The sequence below is a fragment of the Haemaphysalis longicornis genome, unplaced genomic scaffold (assembly GCF_048455015.1).
Source record: "Haemaphysalis longicornis isolate Haplotype H1 unplaced genomic scaffold, Haemaphysalis longicornis Haplotype H1 scaffold_9, whole genome shotgun sequence".
Classification (NCBI taxonomy): domain Eukaryota; kingdom Metazoa; phylum Arthropoda; class Arachnida; order Ixodida; family Ixodidae; genus Haemaphysalis; species Haemaphysalis longicornis.
In genome coordinates this window covers 157,056,035-157,073,231 of record NW_027526460.1, presented here as the reverse complement: position 1 = coordinate 157,073,231, position 17,197 = coordinate 157,056,035, and the positions used below count along the sequence as shown (strand labels likewise).

General features: G+C 50.7%; 1 protein-coding gene across 1 annotated transcript in view; it reads left to right on the top strand.

Annotated features, from left to right (window-relative positions):
- LOC144152539 (uncharacterized) overlaps window positions 1-14,414 on the top strand; it is a 111,713-nt gene extending 97,299 nt beyond the window's left edge. The window contains exons 13-14 of the mRNA XM_077683833.1: window positions 2,476-2,652; window positions 14,161-14,414. Coding sequence (XP_077539959.1) covers window positions 2,476-2,652; window positions 14,161-14,279 — 296 coding nt within the window. The 3' untranslated portion in view covers window positions 14,280-14,414. The remainder of the gene's footprint in view (window positions 1-2,475; window positions 2,653-14,160) is intronic.
- Window positions 14,415-17,197: the final 2,783 nt, after the last annotated feature.

Genomic DNA, 17,197 nt, shown 5'->3' with positions numbered 1-17,197 from the left:
AGCGTCGTTTGGGAAAATTTTCTGCCCAACGGAAATTTTCTTTTATACGTGAGTAAGCTTCAAATGCACAAGTCAATCGGGTACGTTTACGCACCCAAAAATATTCCTGAGGTTTTTCAGAACGTGTTAGCTACGCTTAATCTTGCACAGAACGAAAATTTTAAAATCGTGCAATTTTTTTTCGCATTTGCGTTAATAATCTATGGTGCAAAGCCTAATCTAATAAACTAATAACTAAAGTCGAAAACTGACTAAATGGTTTGTGGATAGAATGCATCACCCTCTTAAAACAATTCGAGAGCTTTGTGAAATATGCTTATCAATTTACGCCTCCTTGAGAGTTACATTTATTTAACTTTTGTCACCACTTTCTTGGTTTTTGATTAGATTTTCACACGTAAAAGTTAGTTTCATAGGCACATGGAACTACCTAGGCCGTGCTGAGTGAGTTCGGTAAATATTTGTTTAAACATTTTAACCAGGTAAGACATTTATGAATAACCTTTTATTCGTTTCTCAACGTTTGTTGGAGCCCACATACAGACCTCTAGAAGAAAAAAACAACCCTTTCTCTTCGTACACCTCACACTGAGCTATCTGTGACAACAGCTTTAAGGAAGGTTGAATTTATCCTCAACTCTGGTAAATTTTCTACAATTGTTAAATTTAAATAACACACCCAAGTTAAAGAAATACCGTTTTTATAAATACTAAATAAACCTGGTAAATAAAGTAAATAAACTTAAATAACCCCGTAATTACGGTAAATATTTGCAATAAACCAATAACAGAGGCAATACAATTAACCCAAATAACCCAACATTTATTCCTGCACATTAAAATGCAGCAGTCTTCAAACCTATAAACCAATGCGATGTTTTGTTGTTCCGACGCATTAGGCATTTAGTTGCGTTCAGGAAAACGCACTGACCACATTTAGATTGTCCAGAAGCAGTGTTGCAGAAATCGTTTAGATTCCTTCTAAACATTTCTAGTACTAAACGGAAAAGGGTAGAACAAATTCGGTAACTAAAAGGCCTAGGTAATGGTTAGCGGTTGCGGAAAACACCCTGAATACTAATGTTGTTGGATATTAACAGGAAAAAGATGCGGCTCCTGAACACACCGCACAATTATCATCATCATGACGTTCCTATTGAAATCAGCCGGTATTGGCTGGGGCGCCTTGCAGCTCGTTTTATCTCCTGCGAAGCCTTGACGACGTGGGCGTTCGGCGAAATTCTCTGCTTCGACCCCGAGTTTTTGCACCATGTCGAGGAAGGCACCGAGACGGGGCCAGAGACAAGAGCCGCCGATTTATTGGGGAAATATGGAGCATTTTCAATGATGACGATTCAAGAGCTATGCTGCAGGAGCCACCCCTTCCTCTTCGTTGCGATCTCCAACAAAGTTTCCCAATTCTTCCAATTCTTTTGCCATGTTCCCCCCTCCCAGAAATAAAAAGAATAACCTGAGGAACAACACCCGCTCCAGCAACGCTATGGCAGGTTTGCAGCCAATCAAAAATAAATGAACAGGGTTTATAACCCAAACACACTTTTTGTAGTAAAAGCCAATTTGTAGAATGCAAAATTAAATACACCCCCATATTGGTACACTTTCGGCCAGTTCATAGCAGTTCGGCCAGTTCGTACCCGCACGGCCACGCATGCCCACTGCCCGTCCACACGCGTACGAAACGTGAGCGTACACCACCCTAAAATCTTAAGACATCTTAAGACATTGAACTAGGACACGAGCGGGTCACCAATCCTGCCGTGCCCATCCGAATGCACGGGATGGGCACGGCAGGATTGCACGGGATCTCCAACAAAGTTTCCCATTTAATAGTTACGCTCAGTTACATTTAGTCTCATAACATTGCAAGTCCCAGGCGCCAAAACTGCTGGATAAATTTATCGTCCTCGGCCGTAAATCAGAGCTCGGAAAACTCTTTATGTCCAGTGCTATTATTCATACACTGCCTCATAGAAATTATCATACCATTGATATTATACAAAAACATATCTAATTTCAAGTTTAGAAATAGCCCCGCGTGCTAATACCGTAGTAAAAAATAAGAATCGAAGGGAATGCAAGATTTTGTACGTTGCGGCAAGCCACACGATTTCCACCTTGGTTTACGGTGAAGTGATTTATTTTTCGAAAAGATGGGGCCTATTTACACATGGACATGACAGATCCAGCCAATCCCCGAGCTGCCCATTCCTTCTTAGTCCTCGGTGATGGGTGCGCATGGCGTCAGGCGACCCTTTTACTTTATTTCTCATGGCAATATTCTTGTAGCGTCTCCTCTAAGGCTTCTGGTGCAGGCTCTTCCAAACTAAAACTAGTAGGTTTAAATTTTTGACAGCGCTTTACTAGTATCCCCCGTTCAAGAGAACGCTGCCTTCTTTTCATTTGACTGTGTTAGATCGATGTATGTGTTTTTGAACATTCGTTCCGTTGTTGCAGAACCGAGCGAACCGGTAGATCTCTCTCTCAACGCCACGGAAGATCTTTGGGGATATCTGACATGGAATGCGCCGGAGAGGCCGGCAGGTCCGTTAAGCGGCTACATCGTATCCTGGCTGTGCGAACACGGTGACCAGATGGCGGCCAGAACCCGTGACACATCTCTCCTGGTGTCAGGTTAGCTCCGCCCCTTCTTCTTTGTTTTATTATTTGGTTAAACTTACAATGTTTTACCTTCACTTGTCCATGTTATACATTGTCTTTACAAGCAGTTATCGCTTCAAAAGAGGCTCAATATTTCTTTTAGCAGCTTTAGGACAGGTACAAGGCGAAGCACGAACAATTCTTTTCGTTTGCTGTGCAGGACAGCAGGCTGGGTGGGTGGCCGCATAGGTGCCCTGTTGCTTTTATCTCCGGCGTCGTTCGCTGTCATATGAGTTATTCAGGTGCGTAAGGCCCGGTCGAAACTGAGCGAGCGGAGTAGACATGCGACCACCATTGGAGCGCAGTGGTGTTCCATCTCCTGAGGCGCGTGACACATGCTGACGCTGGCCAGGCACCGCTGGTGGTGATTGTGAAAAAATGCGGATGATGATGATAGTGGCGCTAAATACAGATGGTGTTGCCGCCACTACAGCGTACTCCAATGCCGAGTGATGCGGGAGTCTGTCCAAAATATAGTTTCGACTTTGCACCGTACTTTGGCAAGAGATGCTTCCAAGAAGTTTGACTTCCGTGCCCCGAGGATGGCGCCCAGAAGCTCGAGTCGCGGCGATGTCAACGTCTTCATAGGAGCAACTCTTGATTTGGCCATCACCAATTGTGTTTTGACGCAATTGTTGTTGTCTCGAAGCCTTTAATGAGAGCATGCTCCATATGCCTTCGGGCTCGCGTCAGAAAATATGTGCAGTTGAGCTACCGTAGTCTCCGAGGATAAATGTACCCAGCGAGATATTTTAACGCTGCCAAGCTCCTGGAGGTCCGATCGCCAACGTCGCCATTGCGCTCCGATGTCAAGCTGAAAATGCTCATCCCAAGAGACATATCGTTTTCATAGCTTTTAGAATAACATCTTGGCTTGAACTGTGAATGGTGCGATCATACCGAAAGGATCGAAAATTATTGCCACTGAATGGAGCACTGATCTCTTGGAGTTCCGATCTTTGTCAAAAAACTGAGTACAGACTTCGAAGCTATTGTCGTGATTTCTCTTCGGGGCTCCCATACCATGCCAAGAATTTTGACTGTCCTGTCGGTAGAAGTGACGCCTTCCTCCTGCTCGAACAGCTGCTGTAGGTGCGTCAAGTTAGAAGTCCACTTCGTAAGACGCATACCTGCTGACTCGTTAGCTTCCGTGAAAACACGTTGCAACTCTTTGTTTGGTGTCAGCTCCCACGAGTAAGTCGCCTACATTAGACAACTCTGTGAGTAGGGCAGCGGTGTCACGAAAGGAGCCGCTCACAAGTGTCAGGTAATTTGTAAGGTGGCGTTCAGCAAAAATGGGCTTGCTGCAGTACCGAACGGTACTCTGGTCATCCTCTATTCTTCCACTTGAGGTTGAGGATTCTCGTCAGACGGAACTTGCCTGAACCACAGAAACCGCAGCCCATCCCTGTCTTGCTCTCGAATGCAGATTTGCAGGAAAGCGTTTTCTATATCTGCGGTAGGAGCGATGGGATGCAGCCGAAATTTTGTCAGCAGTGTGGTCAAGTCTACCAGAAGCCTTGGGCCTTTTTCCAGGTGTTCATTGAGGGGCGTGTACTCCGGCCCATGTGACGTTGCGTCGAAAACCACTCGGTCCTTTGTAGTCGTGGACTCGCTGCGAATCACTGCATTATGCGGCATGTAGTACACCGGAAAGGGTGATGGTCCGATTTCCTTTACCCGCTCTGCGTGTCCCAAAGTCATGTAGGACCGAAAGGTGGAGTCGTATTGCTGCCTGAATTCAGCATTGCGCCGTAATTTTGTCCCGAGAGCCAAAAGTCTCTTCATAGCTTGAGTCTCATTATCGTCCACGCGACCACCTTTATCTTTCCATGGGAGTGCAACCTCGTAGCGGCCCTCCCGAAAATTGCCGTTACGCTTGAATTCACAGAGAACGTCCCAGGCCTCATCTATGGTATTCCCGTGGTCCACAATACCTATGCTCTCAAGCTCCCAGAACTTCTGCATGATGCAGTATGCTTGTTCCGGTGACACACTCACTCGTAAAACGCTGGTGTTCATCATTAAGTTAACTGATGTACTTAGTGAGAGAGGTCCTCGAAACATCCATCTGAAGACGGAGCCAAGAGCCACCATGCCTGCGTTACCACAGTAACGCTTTCTCTCTCCAGTCTTCAGCTGCCAGAGGTGATCACACCACACAAGCAGCCAAATGCCAGGTACAGCTGCCATGCAAGGTATGTAAATTTTGTCGACGATGCTGTGACCACTGTCTTCCACTGTCTGCACGAAGTCATGTTCGACCAGCACTCGGAAATCTTGACAAAATAATGGCACTTCAATGGCTTGTATAAGATGCACCCCACCGTCGTACTGACTGCTAAGATCCACTTCCACGAGGCGCCGACGCTGTGGAGTTGCATCCGCCTGTCTGGACAACTGAAGACTCGTACTTCCAAGCTCTTTCAGGCCTAGGGTCTTTGAAATGTCCTCCCGAATAAACGTTGTCTGGCTGCCACAGTCTGCTTATTGCACGAATGTATGCGCAACGCTGATTCCGACAACCCAAGTCCGGAACGTCTGCAGGAGTACTTCGTTAGTAAAGTATGAATACGTGCTTCTGTGAAGGCTGTTAGCGTTCACACTCTGTACCTTCAGCTTTCTTCGGATGCCATGTTGGGTCGCACATAGATGGACATGCCTCCCTTGACACTTGCTGCATTTTACTTTCCGACCGCAATTCTTGGAACGATGCCCGCGCATAGTGCACTGAAAGCAGCAGTTGTCATTGGCGAGCTTCAACTTTTCTCCTTTGGTGATAGTTACATCACAGTTCTCGGTACGATGCTTCCGAGAGCAGCAAAAGAAGCATTTATTGTTTTCCTGCGGCGAGACAGTATGCAGTACTGCTACAGTGGGTAAATACGCCAATTTTCGTGGTCAAACCCAGTTCGAGGACTTCTTTTCTCTTGGCGATCAGCCAATCCACTTCGCTCTCGAGTCTCTACCTCTACAAGCAGATATTCAAAAAGGCCTTGCAGCTCACGCTGCGCCATCTCTGTTTCGGAAGTTGCTGGGAATAGCGACTGCTTACCTTCGTCTTGCTGTTCGGTGCGCAACCTGGATGAGGTCTTCGATGTCGCCACTAGACGATGATAGCCCACGACGGCGTCCCTGGTAAAGCTTGCAGTACGATGTCCGTCAGCATGGTCGCGTAGCCCAGGGCATAAAGCCCTGAACTGATGTTCAGGGCTTTACGCCCCCTCATGTGGCAGTGCACGTAGTCCATAAGCTTGCGCAAACCCTTCACGTCGTCTGTGGCTTGCAACGATGGCGGAGACCTCAAGCGAGCGAGATGCTCTTGCGCGATGCGTCGAGTGTCACCAAAGCGCCTTTTAAGAATGTCGACGGCATCATCGTAGCATTCACTCGTCGCTTGAAGGACCGCGATGGACGCAGCCGCCTTACCGTTTGGAAGCGTACGTAGGTACGGGAACTTTTCTTCCTTAGTTAGACATTCGTTGGTATGAACAGACGCCTGGTAATGCTCCCAGAAACTGGGCCACTGGCATATCTCCCCATCGAAGGAGTGCAGTTTGAGTGTCGGAAGCTTGATGGAACTGCCTCGCAATAATTCCTCGCGTTGATACAACCTCTTATGTGACGGGTTCCTTAGGACAGGTGCCTCATGGCTTGACTGAAGCATTGCTTCTCTTGACGTTAATTGGGCGAGCATACCTTCATCGGCGTCTTCGTACGTCAGAACAGCCTCCATTTCCGCTGCGAACTCTTCATCATTGAGGTGCCTTCCAGCAAGACATTCAGCCTTTCCAATTCGTCGTTATTGCCCTGCAGTCTTCCCGCAACGACGCCAGCTCGGCGATCTCCGCCGTATCCAAGACAGCTTTTGTTTCATTGATGAGGCGAGTATTCTGTTGCCGCCGAGCAGTACGCTTCTCCTTCAGTCGGTTCATCCTTGCTTCCGAACACCGGTCGCACCGCTCGCCTTCCTGGTGGACACCGAAGCCTTCCCGGTGTCTCTTTCACTCTAGGGCGTTCTGCAGTTCCCGGTCTTTCGGTACCAGTTGTGAAGAGTCTCAAAGGCGAGCGAAAAGCAAGAAAAAATTCCCCGCATTTCCCCGAGGGGAAGAATGTGAAAGTGCGAATGCACGACCTGAATTTGCGCGGTTCGGTAATGTTCGCGAAAGAGAGATCACACACACACACAACTACAAAGAAAGAAAGATGCATTTATTCACAGACACCTATTTGTGTTGTCGTTGTACTTGATTGCTAGAGCGGATCTCAGCTTTGAAATTTCGTGTCAGTACTCCTTTAAGCGGGTGCATTAGCCCTTCTCACGCCCGATTCCTGGCCAGTCCCCCACGTGGGTATGTGCCATGTCAGCGGCCAGGCAGCGCGCGCCCATCTCCCCCCGTTGCCAAGGAAGACGAGGAGATTCCTGGCCAATCCCCCACGTGGGTATGCTATGCGGACATCGCCGGTGGACGCAGGTTCAGGGTCGCTTAAGAAGTGCATTCGCACTTAACCATTGCCTTCAACTACGGATTGCGCGGATAGCGTGGCTGCTTTGGACCACCGTTTGGCGGAGCTAGAAGCAGAAATGAAGCGTATCCGGCAACGTCGTGCAACCTTAGCGCAACGGGGGAAGCACCAGGAAACACCTGTTTCAACAACTGCCACATCAGTGCAACGTCGCGCGACCTTTGCGCAACGGGGACAGCACCACGATGCACCTGCTCCTCCACCTGCCACTTCAGCGCCGCTTCGGGAATTACATCCTGATTCTTCTAACCTTACGGCCACAGAACTTCTCACTTTGGTAGCGGAGCAACTGCAACATCTGGCGACGGTTCTCGTGGCGCACCTACGTCCATGATGGCTTCAGTGGCCCCTCTCAAGTTGCGAATGCTTCCCCAAGCCCGCTACGACACAAGTGTGTACTCCAGTGGAACTGCAGAGGTCTCGCGACCAAGGTAGGGGAGCTGCAGTCTCGTCTCCGCATGGGCACACTTCAAGCGTGGGCTCTGCTCTTGCAGGAGACAAACTTAATGCCACGCATTAAGGGATTCACTGCGTACTCTTCACCTACCATTCCGGACCGCCGTTGCAGCAATGCATCTGGTCCACCTGGTAAAGTGGCTGTGTACGTAGCCACCTGTTACCCCCAGACTCAAGTGCCGTTGGTGTCTTGGTGCAGTGCTTGGCAGGAAGTGGTTGCTGTATTGGTTCGCCTACCTCACACAGACGTGATCCTGGTGTCGTGCTACGTGCGTCCGTACAGTGGCAGTGCACCCCGACTGCGAATGGGCTGGCTTGCTCACCTTCGCCGCACGTACCCCGGGCGACCTGTGCTAGTCGGTGGGGACTTTAATGCTCCTCATGAGGCATGGGGTTACCCTTCGTCCAGTGCGCGTGGTGTGGCAGTCTTAGATACATTTACAAGCCAGCAGTTTGTGCTACTCAATGCTCCGCACATATCGACACGTCGCTGGGATCATCCTCGCGCGCCCCCCTATGCCCCGGACCTTTCCTGGTGGACAGGCGTAACTCCGTTCCCATGGGACCGTGAGCCGGACTGTTGGGGCAGTGACCACTATCCCTTACGTCTTGGTTTAGCTCCAGGGTCCCAACGATGCCTACGGCGCCGCTGTCGTGTGGCTGACTGGGACTTGTTTAGGAGGGTGTTAGACAGCTCCCTACCTGGAACCCTATGCGATGCAGTGCCTATTTTATGCGCCGCCCTTAAGGACGCAACGCGGACAGCTTGGGTGGACGAGTCTAGGCCAGTTCCTGACCTGCATCTCCTTCGATTATGGGCAGCTCGTCGTCGTGCTGAACGGGCTGTGCACCGGTATCCAGGATCTCCAGAATTGCGAGCTTCTTTAAATCGTGCCACAGCCGCTGCCCGCCGCCACGAGAAGCGCCTTTCTAGACAAAGGTGGTTAGATTGGTGTGCGTCCATTGGACCGTCCTCAACGACATCTTCCATCTGGCGGACATTCCGCAGCATGGAAGCTGGTGCACGACCACCGGACCCTGCCACTAGTGCATGCCTTGCCTCTGGGAAAACGCCAAAACAATTTGCCCCAGAGTTAGCCAAAGCATTCTTCCCGGCGTTCGACCAGGCTCCACCACAATTCATCGGCCAACTTTACCTCCTTCCTGAAGCAGGTGCGTGCCCAACTCAGGTGGACATTGATGGCATACAAGGGCCCTTTACAATGGCGGAATTTGTGGCCGCCATCGACCAGGCCAAGTTGCGCACAGCTCCGGGACCAGATGGTATCACCTATGAAGTGTTCAAGAACGCTGATGGCCCAGCTCTTCAGTGGATGCTCGACTCACTCAACGCCATCTGGGCCTCAGGGGAGCTCCCAGCTTCCTGGAAACATGCGGAAGTGGAGCCGATACCAAAACCAGGCAAGCCATTGGACCGCATGAGTAACCTTAGGCCGATTGCATTGACATGCACTATCTGCAAGCTGCTGGAGCGTATGCTCGCTACTCGCCTGTCCTGGTGGCTTGATCGCTACCTGTGGTATCATCCAGCTCAGATAGGCTTCCGCCAACACCTCGGTACAGAAGATGGCCTGGAACATCTTTCGAACATGGTACTTTTGGGTGGCAGAGCTCGCAGCATACGAACGCTCCTAACCATGGACGTCCTAAAGGCTTATGACCATGTCAGTCACTCAGCGATCCTTACCATCTTGCGTCAGCTGAAAGTTCCAGTCATGGTCTGCAACTTCGTGCGGTCTTTCCTCGACAGTCGTACCTTTTCTATACGAATAGGCAAGGAAAGTGTAGGGCATTTCACCTCAGAGCGGGGAGTACCCCAGGGCTCTGTGTTGGCACCAGTGTTGTTTAATGTGGCACTCCTTCCCCTCGCGTGGCAGTTAGCTACCATTCCGGACATTTTCTTTCTAATCTACGCCGACGACATTACAGTCTGGTCAGTACATGCAGATTTGAACAGACAGCAAGCAGGCCTCCAGGCGGCCCTAGACAAAACGGCGCATTGGTGTGCCAAGATTGGATTGACACTTTCGGCTGCAAAGAAGACCTTCATGTCGATCACAAATAGGTGGGGCCAACGTCGTCTTTCCGAGACGCCCCTCTCCTTGGCCTTAAACGGCCGTGCCCTCAATCCCGCATCGTCAATGCGAGTGCTTGGAGTAGAAATAGACGCCTCTGGGTCCGCTGCTCCATGGATCCGCTGCGTGCGCGGCAAAGCCTCCAAGACGCTTCATCTCTTCCGAAGGATCTCACAAAAGACCGGCGGTGCCTGTAGTCGCATGGCACGTATCCTAGTTCGATCTGTCTTGCAACCCCGGCTGATATACCAAGCTCAGTTTCAGCATCTCACACTAAGGGACTGGGACCTACTGGAAAGTGTAAACCGAGAGGCTATGCGAGTTATCACAGGCCTGCCTCGTATGACCCCAATTCCGACGCTACAAGCGGAGACCCAGCTGAACACCCTCGACGAGCTTGTTGAACAGCGGAGGAGGGCACGTCACCTGAAAATTCAAACAATTCCCGTTGCTGCGGCATTGGCCCACTACTTCGATTCCAAGTCACCTGTTATATTACGAAAATCACCTGACCTTCCCCCTTGGAGCCGAAGCCAATCCACAGACAACCGGCCACTGACCCGGATACGCCATTTTCATAATCAGTCCCTGCAGCCCAACCTTTTTCCCTCGGAGTCGGATGGCACAGCTGAGGCAATGCAAGTGTACGTCGACGCAGGCATGGCCCCAAATCTCCTACACACCAGCCTTGTGTGCCCCACTCATCCAGAACTGCAGCAGACCTGCTCATACCTCACCGAGGCACCTCTTCCCTCAATCATGGCAGAACTTCTGGCCATCCGGGATGGGTTATCCTCATTAGAGCCTCGATTACGCATAAACCCGCCGTCGTGCCTTCACCTGTACACAGACTCCACACAGGCAGTCCGGGAACTCCGACGCGTCGCCAAGTCGCTCGACTTGACCTGCGATGTGCATCGCATTGTGAACTCTTTTCCGTGCCCCGTGCGAGTTCTGTGGAATAGACGTTCAACACCTGCCCACACTGACGCTGACGCGGCCTTCCATCCCCAGAGGGTAACTGGGCCGCTACCCCTGCTCCAGTTGTCGCAGAGTGACACCCTAATCATTCACAAGGAGTCTCTCCGGCGCTCCGCGCGTTCCCTTCTTCCCCCGCGTGGGTCGGACCTTCCTGGCGGTTTAACCCGCCGCGAGGAGGTGGCGCTTCGCAGAATCCGCGTGGGCGCAGCTTTGACCCCGGCGATAAAGGCCTCATGGAGGAGGCAAGTTCCCCCAGAAACATGCCCTTTCTGTAAAACCCCTGCCACTGAAGCGACCCTGGACCACCTCCTTGGTTCATGCTCGGGCCTCCAGGCAGCACGAGTTCGTCACATGAGGGCCCTTGGGTACCACCCAGGACGACCACCTGACCTTCGCCGCTGGACGCACGGTCCCCAATACCGGCCCCTCCTCGACTTCATTGTGGAGACGGGACTGCTGGACTACATCTAGTTTATGCCAAAGGCGTACTTGCGTAATGATGAATAAACTTTATTGGAGACCAGGTGCTGATGTTAGGGCACCCTCCCGGTGGGAGGCTTCCTTAGTCCGGGATGCCTTGGGCTATGCTGGCCATCCGTGCCCTCTCCACCAATCGTCGCTGGTGTGGAAGGTCGGAGCTGGTCAGCAGCTCCACCCACTGCTCATAAGTAGGGTTGGGGTTAGGGGTGAGGGAAGGGGATTGCTGGCACTCCCATACAATGTGGTACAGGGTGCCTGGGTGGGGGCAGGAGTTGCATGTGGCAGGGTATTGGGTGGGATACATGGCATGTAGCAGATGTTATGTGGGTAGGAGTTTGTCTGTAGGCGCCGGAAAGTCGTAGCTTCATCGCGAGAGAGGTTCGGGTGGGGGAATGGGTATTTGCGACGCTCGTTCCTGTAGTGGGCGAGTATTTCGGCGTATGTTTGCAGCGGGGTGGGCTTAACTGTTGCTTCCGATGGGGGTTCGTGGCCCTCGTGGGAAACGGCCCGGTGTGAGTGAGCGCGGGCAGCGGCGTGTGCCGCTTCGTTACCCCCGAGGGATTCGTGACCTGGAGTCCAAATTATTTGCAGTTCTGGGAGTAGTTGGGCTTGTTGCAGAATTTTCAAGGCGGGTTGTGATATGCGTCCTTTTAGGTAGTTCCTGCAAGCGGCTTGGTAGTCAGTAACAATGGTTAAAAAGTCTTGGCCTGTTGTGGCGGCAAGGGCAATGGCAACCTCTTCAGCTGTTTCGGTGGAGTTGGTGAAAACAGACACTGCAGCGAGCTCAGTTCCTCTGGCATTAACCACGCTGGCGGCTTGTGCAGATTTGTGGGGGTATGGCGATGCATCTGTATATCGGGTGCAGGGGAGGTGGTGGTATTGATTATAGATGGTGCGGGATCTTGCTGCTCGGCGTGCTTTGTTGTAGGTGGGGTGCATATTTCTTGGGATTGGAGCAACGCGAATGTTTTGTCGTATAGCCAGAGGGATGCGAATTTTCTGGTCGTGGTTGGGTATTGAAGAGTATTGAAGTTTCAAGAGCGTTGCCCTACCCGTTGGAGTTAGTTTAAGCCGCTGTATTTGAGAAGTGTGGTGTGCCTCTTCGATTTCTTCCCATGTGTTGTGGACGCCAAGCTGCAGGAGTTTAGTAGTTGCTGTCTTGGGAGGGAGACCCAGGGCTGTCTTGTATGCTTGGCGGATCGCTGAGTTAAGTTTAAGGATCTCGGCTGGTTTAAGGGTTAGATATGGAGCACCATATGCTATCCGGCTGATGAGGATGGCTTGTATTAGGCAAAGCGTGTCGGTTTCTTTGAGGCCGAAGCGACGATGGGAGACGCGATGTATGAGGTGCATGAGCTGTGCGAGGGTCCGCTGTAGGGGGAGGATCGTTTGGGAACCTGAGCCATCCTTTGGAATGGTTAGACCCAATATACGGAGGTAGGGGACGTTGGGGACTCGCTGGTTGTTGATCTTGAGTTCCGGGTCGGGTATATCTTGCGCGTTTCTCCTGGTTGTTCTTTTGCTGAGTGTTAAAAGGGCCGATTTTTCTGGAGCACATTCAAGACCGCGGGATTGGAGGTATTGCTGTGTCACATGTATTGCAGTTTGGAGGGCCTCTTCTTGGGCACCGATGGATCCTGTAGGGGTCCATAGTGTCAAATCATCTGCATACATTCCATGTCGGAGGTTGGGGATCGCTTCCAGAAGTGGTGGGAGGTCCTTCATTGCGATATTAAAAAGTAGTGGTGAAATTACGGAGCCTTGCGGGGTCCCCTGCGGTATGGTTGTGAAGGTGTCCGAGCGGAGGTGCCCAATACCCACTGTGGCGGTACGGTTGGTGAAGAATGCGGTGACATAGTTGTAAAGACGTTGTCCACAGTTGATTGAGCTGAGTCCTCGCAGGATGGCCTGATGTGTAACGTTGTCAAAAGCACCTTTGATGTCTAATGTAAGAATTGAATATTTGTGCTGATTTGACAACTTGCTCAGTATATCTTCTTTCAGCTGGAGTAAAATATCCTGAGCGGAGAGGTGCGGCCGAAAACCGAACATTGTGTGAGGAAAGTAATTGTTGTCTTCGATGTGGGGTGAGAGGCGATTGTGGACCATATGTTCGAAAAGTTTTCCTACGCAAGATGTCAGGGAAATAGGTCGGAGGTTCTTGGGGTTAAGTGGCTTTCCGGGTTTGGGGATCAGTGTTATGTCTGCGTGCTTCCATTGTGAAGGCAAGGTGCCTGCGATCCAGTGTTCGTTGATGTAGTTTAGTAGATTGTCGAGGGTTACAGGATCCAGATTACGGAGGAGTTTATTGGGAATTTTGTCCTTGCCGGGGGTAGTGTTCCTGGTGAGGTTGTGCAGTGCAGCTTCCATTTCAGTTATGGTGAAGGGTGCATCGAGTTCCGCATTGGAGTGGCCGGTATATGGTGGAAGTATCATGGCAGGCTGTGACGGCGGCGCTTCAAGGGGCCGTTTTAGTTCTTTTAGCAGGTCTTGTTCAGTCCCTGGGTGGTTGTGAATGAGCCGTCGTAGTTGGTTACTTGCGTAAAAAAAAAAAAAAACCTAACTGGCCAATCCCCCACGTGGGTATGTTATGCGGACATCGCCGGTGGACGCAGGTTCAGGGTCGCTTAAGAAGTGCATTGCACTTAAAAGCGAACTGTATTTACAGTAAGTGCAGGGCATCAGAATCTTTTCCATGACGACCGAGAATCTTCCTTCTTCTTTCTCGTCTTCGTCTGTCTCCTCCGCGTGCCATCGCGCCGAGGTACCCGCTATATTTTCACGCGCTGGCTCCCGCACGCGGGCGCCAAATTTAAAACAGATCCCAGTTTATGGCAATAAGAAACAAGGTCTGATGCATTCCCTGTCCCGAAACTTGATATTTTAAATTTTTCAAATATTTCTCTTTGCCGTATTTTGTTGTTGCTTCCTTGCCTCACAGACCTCCCCAGTGACGGCCAGGAGTGCACCTTCTCGGTCTCTGCTTACAACGTGGCCAAGGCGGGAAGAGAGCTGCGTGGAAAGCCGGCCACTTTGACAACGCGCTGGCCCAAGACCTGAATAAGGCACCACTTTTGGCGAGGCTCATGCGTCCAGTGGATTCCACACTGTAATTAAAAAGCAGTCTGGGAAGTATCCGCGCTTCGCTCTTTGCTGCCAGATTGAACACCTGAAATAAAAATGCGAGGCAACTTCTTTTTTTGCACAGGCTACTCCTTTATGGACAACACGAAGTGGCGTTTTCAACCAAAGTATATCCAGACGAAACCCATGGCGTCGTTGCTTCCTTCGGGAGCTCCTTTGCAACCGAATTTATCCGTAGTACGGTCGAAGGTGACCAATGCCTTTTAAAGAGACTTGTGTTTTTGTCAGTATGTGCAATAGTCTAAACAAATATATTAGTTCTAAACAACATGGTCCTCACAAACGCACCCTTCATCGCTTCATATAGCAGCAAAGCCAGAGATGCGTATCAGGTGAGGGAGCTGTGACTGAAGGCAGCAATGCTTTACAAGCAAAACGCGAGCCATTGTACTCAGTATACGAACGCCACTAGATAAGTATACGGACACTTGAACTCATATTTACCGCCTGAATGAAAATTAGTGAGATTAAGTTGAAACCATACCACGGCCAAAGCTCCAGCATACAAACCCCGCTAAAAACCATTACCCTATATAACTGTGTAACACAAGCACTGTAACACTGTATAACACAAGCCATTGGAAAGCGAATCGTGGCCCCGTCTTCCTATCTTCTCTAGAAACTTGAAAATAAACTGAGTCACAAACAGCGCAGGAACAGGACGATAGAACGATCACACAAACACGGCGCTGACAAACAAATAATGTTCATTGTAGCGAATAGGCAATAAATTTGTAGAAATGATAGTCAGTAGCAACCAATCGTCGTGCACTCTCTGTTGTGAAACTTTCGTTGAAAGGAAATGGATCGCAGTGTTCTCCTGGGAATTTTCGGTTAAGTTAGCTTTACCGCAAAATGTTTTTGCTCGTGCACATCAAAAAAGAACGAGACCGTGGCCATATAAAGCTTTAGTTTAAAAGAATAAACTATTGTTAATTTTTATTGCTCTAGTTTGTGTTTCTCTTGTAATTAAACCTTAGTACACCCGCTACCAACTAGTCCAAATTTTCGCGAAAATTACGCGGGTGTGTGTTTGCGACCTGATTTTCTTTTTGCGTTGCTGAAGAGCAAACTGTCGATATACCCATCCCCGTATTTCACTTTTAACCAAATCAACTCGCCACTTCCATTCTAATTTACTTAGCACGTTCTTTGTTTGTTTTGCCAGAACTGATATTTTTGTGGATTCTTTTTTTCCTCGGACAGTGTCTGTGTGGAACGCAACACAAGCCACTTAAATCCAATCCAATCCAATGTCCCTCGCGCTTGCGCTGAACGGCCCTTCACGGCACACGCGAAACTGCTCAACCTCGGCCAGTGTAGCTTACGCTACAAAATTACACCATCTCCCCGCAGGGAACTATGTGGTGATGCAAAGCATGTGTTGACGAGCGGCATCCGGATCCGCTTGGCGACGTTGGCGTGCCGAAGCGGCTTCGCTTTCTCGAAGTTTGGCATCCGCTGCTCGACGTCGACGTTTCGAAGCGGCGTCGCATTGCCGAACGCCATCTGGATCCGCTGCTCGGCGTCGACGTTTGCGTTCTGCATCTCGAGCTCTCCCCTGCGCAGCCTTGTCTTTAGCGGTGCTCGCGGTTCTTGGAGTGAGATGGCTGGCGCTGGTTGAAGGTGTGCCAGCTAGTTCGCTGACAGAATTGTTGGCGTCCATTCAGTTCATAGGACATGCACCAACTGAGGGAGCGGCGCGCGGAGAGGAGGAGAGGAGGAGCAGCGCGCGCGCTATCGCACAGCTGGCGTGGAGAGAGGGGAGGAGGAGAGCGGCGTTATCGCACAGCTGGTGGGGTGAGGAGGAGAGGTGCATACGGACGCCGACGGACATAGCCCAGAGCAAGAGGTGCTTTGCATGTAAAAAAAAACGTTTGCAGGGATATGTAGGGCTGCCTATGTCTGTTACTCCTGATGTGTTGAGCATTACTGTTTGTATTCGCCAGCTTACATTTATGATAATTTAGTTAATTTCACTTTGGCTCATAAACCCGCAGTGTCATGCCGCGTAATTGTTTCGTTGAGGAACCAAAAAAATGCTGACGATTAGAATACTCCTAAATCCGAAATTTGAGCACAAACGACAGTCTTCTCGGCGGCGGCGCAAGCTGCTGCGTCTCAGGAAGTGTCATCAGCGAACGAGGAGTGGCACGCGCCATTCTGTGGCGTTATATCATAGCGCGTCGCCCCGGGAGAGCATGTCTCACGCGGCCCCCGGCATAACGGGCTCCCCCTCACACTTTCTCCATACTTTCATCATGGGCTTTCCTGCTTGCTCTATCTTCGATGATTTCGTTTTCCCGGTTACAGCAAGGCCGACTCCGAGGGGCTACGCGAAACCACAGGAAAGGGCGCCTGAGAGCTGTGCTCTATATCCTGACTCTACGTAGTCGCCGCGGTGCCGCCTGGGTATGCACTCCCCTCGCCTACCAGTAACGGGCCGCACATCGTCTCCAAATTATGCACCCTAGTGGCAGTCTTCTGCCAAGCAGGCATGTAGCCTTCTGGCAAGGCGGCAGCGCCCCGGTGCCACCGATGCCCCCGGTGCCACAATGCAGCGTTCAAGGTTGCACCATGACGGGTCAACGTATGCCGCGCGGGCTGCAAGTTCAGACAATGGGGGAAACTGGACAACCGCGGTTTGAAAAGAAACGGAAGAGTATACAGTGAGGTATTCAGTGACTGCTGAGACTGGTTCGGGGGGAAGCGAAGATGGGTGTGCCCCCCGCGGGTCAAGAGAATACAAAAGAGCAATTCACAGAAGCTAGCAATTGAACAGGAAATAGGTAGGGTCACAAAAGGCTAAACATGAATAGATCACAAAGAGTTAA